The sequence below is a fragment of the Blennius ocellaris genome, assembly GCF_963422515.1.
Source record: "Blennius ocellaris genome assembly, chromosome: 19".
NCBI lineage: Eukaryota > Metazoa > Chordata > Actinopteri > Blenniiformes > Blenniidae > Blennius > Blennius ocellaris.
The window spans coordinates 16,432,250-16,443,211 of record NC_137668.1 but is presented as its reverse complement, the minus strand read 5'-3'; the positions used below and the strand labels follow the sequence as shown (position 1 = coordinate 16,443,211).

Here is a 10,962-nt window from a genome sequence, read left to right as displayed (position 1 = left end):
CCTGAAAATGAAGAGATTCGGACATCGCTTTACCTACTGTTTCTCCTGTGCTTTGTGGAAACAGAATCACAGATGCCCATCCTCTGTCCAGCTGTGACGTTACCTCAGCATGACAACAAACAAAACACATCACAACAAAAGTGGACACACAATACTTCCTTTTTCAGACACAGTTTGTTGGTATCATCCAGCTGGAGGATGATGGAGTGGTGGTCACAGGTCAGTCCTTTTCTGCCTGGAGGAGTAACACTGTGGAGTGCATGCTGGTGTAGTTGATCCGCCGGAGCGCGCCGAGTGGCTCAGCGCTGTCGGGAGAAGAGGTTCCTCAGGGCATTGTTGTAGTTCTTATTGAAGGCAGTGTATATGAGTGGATTGAAGAAAGAGTTGGAGTAACCCAGCCACAGGAAGATGCTCTTCCAGATAGGAGGGATGTCGCAGGAGCACAGTGGGACGATGAGCTCAGTGATGAAAAAGGGAATCCAGCAGAGTACAAACACGCCGATCAGGATGCCTACCATCAGCGCCGCCTTTTTCTCCTTCTGCTCACGCCACGTGTCCCCGTCCGTCTGGAAGGTCACGGTGGCGTGCCGCACCGTAAACACCATCTGGGGCTGCTGCGCTTCTTCTTTCACCTGAAATGCAGCCGGTCAGAGGATAAATCAGTTATTATGGATCGACTCATTAATCAATTGTGCTAACCTGGTTAGTTCTAGAAACCCCCCCCCCCCAAAAAAAAAGCAATATCCTGAGCAATATAGCCCGAGAAGCAATTACTGAACTGAACATTTTGTTGCTGCTCAACAAAAGATGGATTATAGGCTTCTGAAAAGAAGCGTAAATCAACAGGTGGATCAACACACCAAAGCTTATTCTTTCATTTCATACACACGCACACACACAAACAAGTATATAGGACTGGAGCAGTGTCTTCATCTGCATTTGCCAGCAGCCCATTTCATACCATTTCACAAATGCACACACATCTGGGAAAAGGAAATGTCTACATTTATCTGCTCACTTTCTCCTCTTATGTGTTGCATAGCCCAGCTCAAGGATCACCCCCCCTGTTTTTTTGCTTATACGGTGAAGTCACTCAGGCCACAGCTTTTGTAAGGACAAACCATCCTTCTAAATGTGTCCGAGGCAAAATACACAGGTTACCACTCTAGACTGCTGTGTTTTAAGCAACATTCAAACAAGAACCAGTCCGCTCGGGAGGAGAATTCAGTTCAATCTGGACAGGCCTGCCGGGCCTAAGAGCCTATAAACAAGAAGACGGATGAAGTGAACCATTTACAGCAGAAGCTCGAAGTTAAAAGCAGATTGCTGTTGGGAAAGAGGTCAAGAAATGTAGAGCGCTGTTACACACCTTGACATTATCTACCTGGTGGGGCTGCGTCTAAAGGGGGCACTTAACTGCAGGTCCCCCTTTACACAGCAGATCAATTACTTTCTGCTGTTTGTTTGAAATACGATCCTGAAGCAAAGTGCTTAAGGTTTCTGATCTGGCAGCTGTGTGAGTAAAGCTCAGCTTGGAGATGTCTCAAACTGTTTGGTTAACTGATCTGAATGGACTGTGGACAAATCTCAAGAAAAAAAACCATAAACAAGATAGTTCACTGCTTCCTGACAAAGAGACGATGAACACCACTCTCCTCTGGGAGGTAAAATGCTTTAACCACAAGCTGATTACCTTCATTTAGAAGATTTTGTGAAGTGGGAAACACTCAGCCTGCATCTGTCCAAATCATTTCAAGTTAAACTGCCTAATATGAACATTAAATCAGTGCAATAGAGAGGCGGTAGCTGTGTTTCATGAGAAGTTATGAGCTTTAAGTGGCATTTCCTGTGTAAAAACAGGGTCAGTCATATAACCAGCATCAGAGACTTTCTTTCAAGCACAAGTCGATTGAAACATGTCAGAGCAAACTGAAAATGTTGTACAAGGTTGAAAAACTTGTACGAGAAGGTTGCACTTATCATGGTGGCTCCATCAACCTGATTCATGAATGTGCAGTGGGAAAAAAAAAGCTTTTTTTTTTTTAACGCCATGACTTCAGTTATAATTGGAGCTGCTTCTGAAACGGCCAGTTTAACATTGCTTCACTTCAGACAGAATTCAACAGTGAATTTGATCAAATACAAAATAGAAATATGAATCAAACCAGACAAGAAATGTTCATCATTGGAGTTAGTTAGTGGTGCATGGAGAGCCAGATAGTTGATGCAGCAAAGTTTGAATAACTCCTGGCTACATTTATTAAACAAAATACATCAAATCAACAATCTGAAAAGAACAGATAGCATCATGAGGTTTGCATTGTTGCAATGACTTTAACTTTTATTTGTCAAGCGATTCCTGCAGCTGTGTCATGAATATGTGTATCCTACATATCAGTGCTCTCTATTTATAGCACCTGGTGTATGTGTGTCCTAATGCCTTATGAACGAGCGCCGGAGTATTATTATTATTTTGAATGATGATGCCACTGCTCGCATCATGGGAACACTGTGTAGACAGGTTTTGCGGAGCTCGCTGCCAGTTCGATAATGAGGCACGTAAAGTACAACACTGAGCCGTGAATATGTCTGCAGAAAGCAGGAACACTAATAAAATATATTCAGGTTAATTGCTATATCTCCAAGAATGATTGCTTGTGTAATGAAACTTGACATAAATGTCTATCAAAGCAATAATGCACCGCTCTAATCTGTGCAGGGATGGGTCCTTCTTGACCATGAGCTCCTAATTTTAGGCCGACTGATGACACACTTGCAGAACAAAGGAGTACCCAGAGAACGTGCTGAGATCACACACAACACCCTGTTGTGAGGTTGTTAGGCTCATTAAATGCAGAGTGATTTTTTATTTTTTTTTGGAGGTTTTTTCAGGAACAAGCCCTGCTGCAAATGCTCTAATCGTAGCATATTTTCATTACTTGTGTGTTTTAGGAAGACATATAAATGTACTTTACAAAAGGAGCAGAGTGAAAAACTCGTCTTATTTAATGTTTCCCAATACTTACATCAACACATTCGAAGATGTGCACGCCGATTGGATCAACACAAAGGCCTTGAAGATGCAATTGCTTATAAAAGACACTTCAAATGGTATTTATGGCCAGTTATTGTTCTGTTTTCATGCATTAACAAGCTATTGATGGGGGACATAATGGCTTATTTGTTCACATGCTCATACATTGGACAGTTATAGTTCCCTCATCATCAGCCATAATACACAATAACTGCAAATCAATCTGCATATGCATAAACCTGATGAAGGAGTACTCATCATTTGCAAGAATGAAGGGAAATGACACGAAAATGGACATAAAAAAAAAAAAAGTAAATAATCACCTCAGCCATTGGTGTGATCGTGTTCGTCTTGCGGGAGCCAATCCGAAACTTTGCTGCCTTGTAGATCTTCCAATATACAAACAGAACCACACAGAGAGGGAGGTAAAACGCTCCAAAGGTGGAGAAGATGGTATAGGACGGCTCCTGGCTCACCTGGCACTTCATCCCCTCTGAGTACGTCTCTCCCCAGCCAAAGAGCGGCGACAGGGAGATGATGGAGGACAGCACCCACGTGAGGGCAATCATCACGTTGGAGATCTTTTTGCGAGTCTTAAGCGTGTACTCCAGGTGCCTGGTGATGGACCAGTAGCGGTCCAGTGCGATGGCGGTCACGTTCCAGATGCTGGCCGTGCAGCAGAGCACGTCGAACGAGATCCACACCTGGCACAGCACGCGGCCCAGTTTCCACAGCCGGCCGTTCAGCTCGTGCACCAGGCTGAGCGGCATCACCAGGGCGGCCACCATCACGTCGGAGATGGCCATGGACGCCACCAGGTTGTGGGGCACTCGGTGGAAAGTCCTCACCCTCAGGATGGTCACCAACACCAGCAGGTTCCACACAAACGTGGCCACGACCAGCATCGCCAATAGAGTGAGAGTGAGAACGCTGAAGACGGAGAAGGGCCGGTAAATGTTTCCCCCGGAGTCGTAGCCGCTGAAGTTGGCCGTCAGGGTGCTGGTGTTGGGGTACGTCATGGTGTTCTGCTCACGGCTCCACAGTCAGCGGCCAAAACGATTCAGAGGCAGTTTCTGCAAACAGCTGATACATTCTGCGAAATGGAGTAAGAAGACCAGAACTCAAAATTATACGGTGCAGCAGAAACATGCACGCACACCCTCTGTTTTGGTGTGGGATGGATGAATGGATGGATGGATGGATGGATTGTGTTTTATATAGTCTGCAACTATTGTAGCAATATAGTGTGGTTTCGTAGTAAATGTGTATTTTGATTGATTTTGTAAACCACCATTTTTGCCTTCATGGACAATCACTGTGCGGCGAGCAAAAGAGGGAGTTTAGTCATTTACTCACAATAGTCAAAAAACAAAACACTTGAGTTTCTCATGTCAGCTGTCAAGCAACCTGCCTACAACTTTCAAGTACCATTTCATCTGCTGCTAAAAAGGCTAAAAAGTACTTGGGGACATGTGTAGTTGAGTGAAAAAAACATACATATTCAGTTTCATCATCCCACTTCTGTCTTTTGATTTGCATCAAAGTCAGGCCTCAGTTGCAAAATGAACAGTTTTAAGTGGAGTCTTTGTTGTAGACTCAATCGGGAATATCACATTTTTGTACCCAGTGGAGAGATCCTTCTGTTAAGCATTGTAGAGTTATATGTTTTAAGTAGTTGGAGAAAGAGGGGAATCAGTTTTCCTATGAATGAGAGTGTCTGTTTGAGAGATGCTCGATATTAACATTGGAAAGTTTCCATTTCAAGCTCGGGGAAGAGGAGATTTGACGTGGCAGCTCCACCAATATATTCACAGGAGAGGCTCAGCAAAGTCTACACTACACAATGTTCAACAGTGCAGAAACAATGAATCTTAAATCACCAACTGCTTGTACCGTCTGACAGCTGAATATTTGTAAAGCCGCGCATTGATCTGGGAAACTTGTAACTGCAATACAAAGCTTAAAGAAAGACGCCAAGTCCATTACAAGTTTAAAAAAAATAATCATACAGACAATTATGTTAGCCACTATATTAATTCTGAATGAAGATATAAGGAATTCACTTTTTGACCACCATACATTGGTATGATGGCAAAGACAAATGTGAATCAAAGCAGTCGCATTGTTCCTGCAGCATCACTGGAGGCATTTCTGATTTTATGCATCGTGATATGGAAAACACATTCAACTGAGCCTGATAACAATCTCATAAAATGTTAATTGTAATCATTAATCAAAACTTTGTATTTATATATGCAACTTTACTCCTGTTTAGCATTTTTCTACAGACCCACTGCTGCTGCTGATGATCCTCCCAGGTCTTTGACAAGTAAAGATCACAGCTTCTGAGCTTGACCCTGCTTCTATACCTCACCACAGCCTTCAAACTCTTTTACCTGCAATTTTAAATATTAAACATAACCATTAATTTTGCATGTCTGTTCTTGTGACATTGAGAGGATATGAATGACTTATTTAAGTTTTTTGGGGTTGTTTTTTTTTTTTGCATGTCTTGAGGCAAAGTGTCTGTAATGAGAGTATCTAATGCATATAATAGAGTTGATCCTAATTGCATTTGATTAAATTTGCAGGGTATAATTAATGGCGTTATATTCTTGTATTGACCACGGACAACATCCTTCCACCGAGAAAAGCTAATTTGATGAAAGAATAAATCAAACCACTACATAGATTTACAGATTAATGTATTGTTTTTTTGTTTTGTTCTCAAGTGGTTTTTCCAACGAAAAACTCAACATGAAAGAGTCTTATGCTTTATTCACTTGTATTTCTTTTACACTAGGGGCTAAGTCAGATTAATCAGCTGATATGAAATCATATTAAGGAGCGCTGACAAGTGACAATGTCTCTTAGCATCACAATCTATGGCTCTAATCAAAGGTTTTACAGCACTCTCTTCTCCCCGCTCCCATTAACAGTTATAATAGTCATGAAATTGGACAACCATCAGGAATTGAAGAGGCAATCAAACATGCGGCATTCAGCAAAAGCAAGCCGACAATTTCTCTGCGGATATCACAGTTCAGGTGTCTGGAAACACATGCAGCCGTCAGTCAGACACACACGAGAGACGCAGCAGCACCAGCAGACATACAAATGTATATATGCATATGGGAGAGGAGTGAAGGAGGAGATGCTGAGTGACAGAGCCACTCGGATCCTCGGCATTAACATTCATTGACGTCAAGGGATAATGAGCGCATGCACTTTAGTTCAGACTTTTGAATATTTTTAGACACAGTGGTGTTGAAGTCACTTCAGGCCAGTCAAATGTGAGCTAGCGGGTTTAATTTAGCTGTGAGAAATTAAAAAGAGACACAGTGAGATTATCTCATTACTAATGAGATGGGCAGAACTCTTACTTTTTAGGACAAGTCACAGAGGTGAAAATATTAGTTTTTGCACTTTTCATTTAAAAATGTTTTTGCAACGCACGCATCCATTCTTCTTTGTCTTTACCCCGTTTACCCTTCTGTTGCACCAACAATCTCCCCGTGTCCCTTCCTTCCCTACAACACGAGTCTTTCCTGAGGTGTCCCTCTTCTCCCCCTGCCTGGCCACCCCCCCCCCCCTCTCTCTCTCCAGCATCCTTTGTTCAGTATATCTGTCCTCAGCACATGTGCAAACCATCTTACCCTCTCGAGCGTTATCTCTAAACTGCTCACCTTAGCATTTCAGGTGAAATCATTCGCAATTAACTCACTGCATCAGGCATCAATCCTTGAATTTCATTATTTAATGCCCATTCAACCTTGCATTGATGTGACACTTAAGTTTCCTTTCTTTCTTTCTCTCTTCCTGCATTGCTTCTGAATGCTACTGAACTCATAATGTGAATTTCTCAAACAAGGTGAAGTAATTCATGGTAGCTGTGAAGAACTGCCTTCTGTTTTGCCTTTGTGTCTGTCAGTGAAAATGTCCAACAAAGCAGCTGCAGTGAAGTCGAAAGTACCAGGACATCTCGGTTACATTCGTTGTGTCCTGCCACAAGTCCCCACGTTGATTAAAACCGTGTGAGTGTGAATGACTTTCTCTTTGTGTGGAAAGCTCCTCATTCTGAAACTGTTGCATGCTCGTCTGTTACACAACTCTCTGTGAGGAGAGTTCCTCTGAGGCTGAAGGAAGCTGCGTCCTCTGACATGGAACATAATAAAAACCATAAGGCACAGTACAGTGAGACAATAAAACAGGAGGCAATTCAGTTGAGTACCCAGCAGCTTCACGACATTATGTCTGCTTTGGTGGGGGAACGTTTCGAAACATTTGCAATGCTTTGAGCATCTTTTCTTGCACGCTGCGCGCGATGTCAGAATGCCAAAGGAGATTTAAGAAAAGTGTCACCGTTATGCGTTCCCTTGGAGATCACTTGCCCCTTGAGGCTTCTCGATCTGCACCTGCTTCTGTTGACTGACGATAATCTACCATGACACTTGTTACACATCATCTCGCAAAACACACTTTTGGAAAACATCCGTCTTTACGCACGCAAAATGAAACCAAAACAAAGGAAACTGTGGAAAAAAAGATTCACGTGTGGAAAAAAACCCCAACAACAACAACAAACTCACCCCATTACCAGTTTAGCATAAAGCAGTCCTGTGAGGAGATGGGTTCTCGGTCTCAGCCTCTCCATCGAAATGCACTTTTGCTGGTTGCGGCCGCTCGATCGCGCTTGGCTCAGTGTGGACCGCAGCGCGGCGCGCGAGCCGTCTCGCGCTGAGGACGCGGAGGCGCTGGAATGAACCACACGGCGCTCCGGAGGGGGAAACCGGGTCCGAACAAGTGATGAACGCAGCGTGTTCTGGGGCGTGTGGGACTTGTGTGCATGTTGCTGGGGTTTTGTTTGGCTTTTACGTGAGCTGCAGCTTTATTTTTAGACGCACGCAGTGCGGAAGGACACCGCGGCTCTGTCTCGTCATAATGTTTCGTGCCGCTTAGAGGGGGAAAAAAACAACCAAGAAATCACAAAAACAAGACTCTGTCTAATTAGTCCGCAGTGATCAGAGGTTACTCGAGGAGACTTCGATTATGCTGATTTGAGATGGATCTTATTTACATGCTTTCTCTCCTCAGGGTTTCTCTCCTGTTATTAATCCGCATTGTTCATCATGAAGTAGTTCACGTTTCGTTGTGCGCACAGGGGCGCGCCCAGATAATCCTTCGGTGGCAAGAGCTAAACTTGTGGGGGACCCAAAAGTGATATAAATGTTAATGAATACTGACATACTTCCAATGATTACTCTCCGTAGCTTAAATAACAATAACAGCAAAGGAAAAACTTTTTTTTAAATTGTTCTTTTAGGTTAGGACAGTGATTCTGACCCATTGGGCCTTGGGGTTGGGGTTAGGGTTACAGCATCAACTCCTCACCTGAAAAAACTTTCAGTTCTGATCCTGTGGGCTGCAGAACCACAAAGCTGCTTCCCACCACTTGGGGCAATAGTTTGAATAAGCAGCAGCAGAAGAAGCCAGATGTAAAGTTTTAACTGGAGACGTTTTTTAAAGGGGAAAAAAAAATTTGATCAAAGTATGTCTACAAGTACAACCCTGACTTTATTAAGGTGGGCTGTGTGAATGGGGCTAGTGAGGCAGAACGGAGAACCCAGTGTGTTAAGTGAATCGTAACGCTCGCCAACACTGAAGGCTTCAAAACTCAGGTGGCATCTCTTTTGTCTCCACAGCATCCAGCTGTGGACGTTTTAAGCAAACGTCCACAGCTGGTTGGAAAGCTGGTTGATTACTTCAAGAGAAAAGAAAATTGGCAATGAGATGCAGAAATGATCCATTGTGTCACTGAGCAGCCACACTGATGACCGTCCGATAATGAAACCACACTGTGAGTCGCTGTATTGCTGACATGGCGTCAGACATACAGCATCAGCTTTTAGAAAGAATACAGCAGAGCAAGCTTTTCTCATCTACTCACAAGCGCTGCACTGCTGCTGGTTTTACCACAGCATTTTATTGATCAGAATTTCTCTTCAATTTTTTGAGTATTTAAATCAAAAATATTAGTCTCTGATTTTTGTGTGTCAATATTGACATAAGCCTATATATTCGTTCTTATAGTAACTTGAGTTGCTCTAAATGCTCTCCTGTTCAATGTTGCATGTGCAAGTTTACATACACAAGGTAAAGGAAAGTTTTTGAGATCATCACAGTGTATCATATAATTTATTTGACCAAGTTTTAGCTTGTTAATCTAAGTGGATGTTTCACATTTGTAGTTCTTGTATTTACATCAACAAATTGTAATTATTTGAAGTTAATCAGATTCCCACAGCATCTCAGTATTTGATACAAGAAGCAACATTTTTCAATTGAAACTGATTTTGATGGATGAATGAATTGGTAAATAGACTCAAATGTTTGCACAGCATCATTTTTGTATACTTTTATAAAACTTCTAATGTTGCTATTGGAGTGTGTGAATGGGTGAATACTAAAGGGCTTTGCGATTACTATAGCAGTGAAAATGTAATACATAAATGAAGTCTGTTTACCATTTGAATATAATCTAAATTGTTTGTTGGGTCTCCATGCTTATGCTTACAAGTTAGGCATTGTGATGAAATCATTGATATGAATTGTGTCCGTGATTTGTGGATTATTGCCTACTTTTCCAACAGTTGTGCATAGTTTCATCCCACAGTTTTTCCAAACAGAATCTTTCTATCCACAGTGCTAAACAGTGTTGTTGCATCTATTTTCATGGATCTCATTCTTGTTCTTAGTCAGGAGTTTGTTGTTTGATGCCTCTGGTGTATTCCATATGCCAGTGGCTAGTAAAGCACGTCTAAAGGCATTCATTCTGTTAACCCAATGTTTTCTTGTCATTAATAATAAAAAATAATAGAAAATAATATGTATGATAATATAAAACAGACTCTGCTGGCCTCCACGTAGTTAGATGCTTTCGTTTCATGTCTTCAGGGTATATGTAGTGTGCAATGATTTCTATGATTTTTTTTTTTCAATAAGTAAAAGAAGAGACTTTTTGGGTTTGTTTGTTTGTTTTTTTTAAATTTGTTCAGGTCATAATTTTAGCTAGGTTTTGCAAAGAAGGACACTTTCACACTGTTACATTAATATTAGGTCAGACATTTCTCCTTACTTACATTATTCTCTTTAACATTTGACTCTTTAGAGCAGGTAGCAAGTTATTCAACATATAATCAACTTTCATATAGTGTTATAGTTGTTTCTGATTTGTTTTGCTTTTAAACATACATTTCTCACATATCTCACATCCATTTGTCACTGGCTTCAAGAGACATCAAGATGAGTTTGAGTCTTATATCCCTCGTGTAATACAACGATGGCTGGGTTCTTCATAAAATGACATTTAAAACCAATTAAAATCAGGAGGCACCTAGAGTGGCCAAGCTTACAGGGGGTTGACCCCCTCCTCCCACCATCCACCATGAAAATTTAGCCCCTGCACCACCTATAAAACCCCTGCTGCATTTCCTTCATCTCCTGCAATAATCCACACTTTTGCCCGAGCAATTCAAATCCTGTTTGTGTGTGTAGCGAATCAGCTCTGCACAACTTGTGATCGAGTTTCTTTCAACTGAGCTTTATGTGAAAGATCCAGTGGGACACTTTATTTATCCTGCGGAAATGTCCTCAGAACATCCTTATGGTAAATTCAATTTTATCATCATTGTCTGCACTCGTACACCGACAATCAGTTTGGTCAGCCATCTGTCAGTTAAGAGTTGTCGTTAGTGATGGTTTCATTTGGAAGCAAAATTATCTGTCCTCTCAGTGGCACTTACCTGCGAGGACAGAACAGCAGACCTGGAGCTTTACAGAGAGAGTGATGGATAGAGGAGGCTACTGCAAAAAGATCTGACTTCTGTCAGTCTTCATATTGTCTGGTCGTTACTGTGAAGGCAACTTGA

General features: G+C 42.0%; 1 protein-coding gene across 1 annotated transcript; it reads right to left on the bottom strand.

Moving 5' to 3' along the window:
* Window positions 1–299: 299 nt before the first annotated feature.
* Window positions 300–4,053, bottom strand: htr5ab (5-hydroxytryptamine (serotonin) receptor 5A-b; the record flags this gene model as incomplete). The annotated part of the gene is made up of 2 exons (XM_080515465.1): window positions 300–632; window positions 3,358–4,053. 2 exons carry the CDS (start codon window positions 4,051–4,053, stop codon window positions 300–302), a joined length of 1,029 nt encoding a protein of 342 aa, XP_080371591.1.
* Between the last annotated feature and the right edge of the window lie 6,909 nt (window positions 4,054–10,962).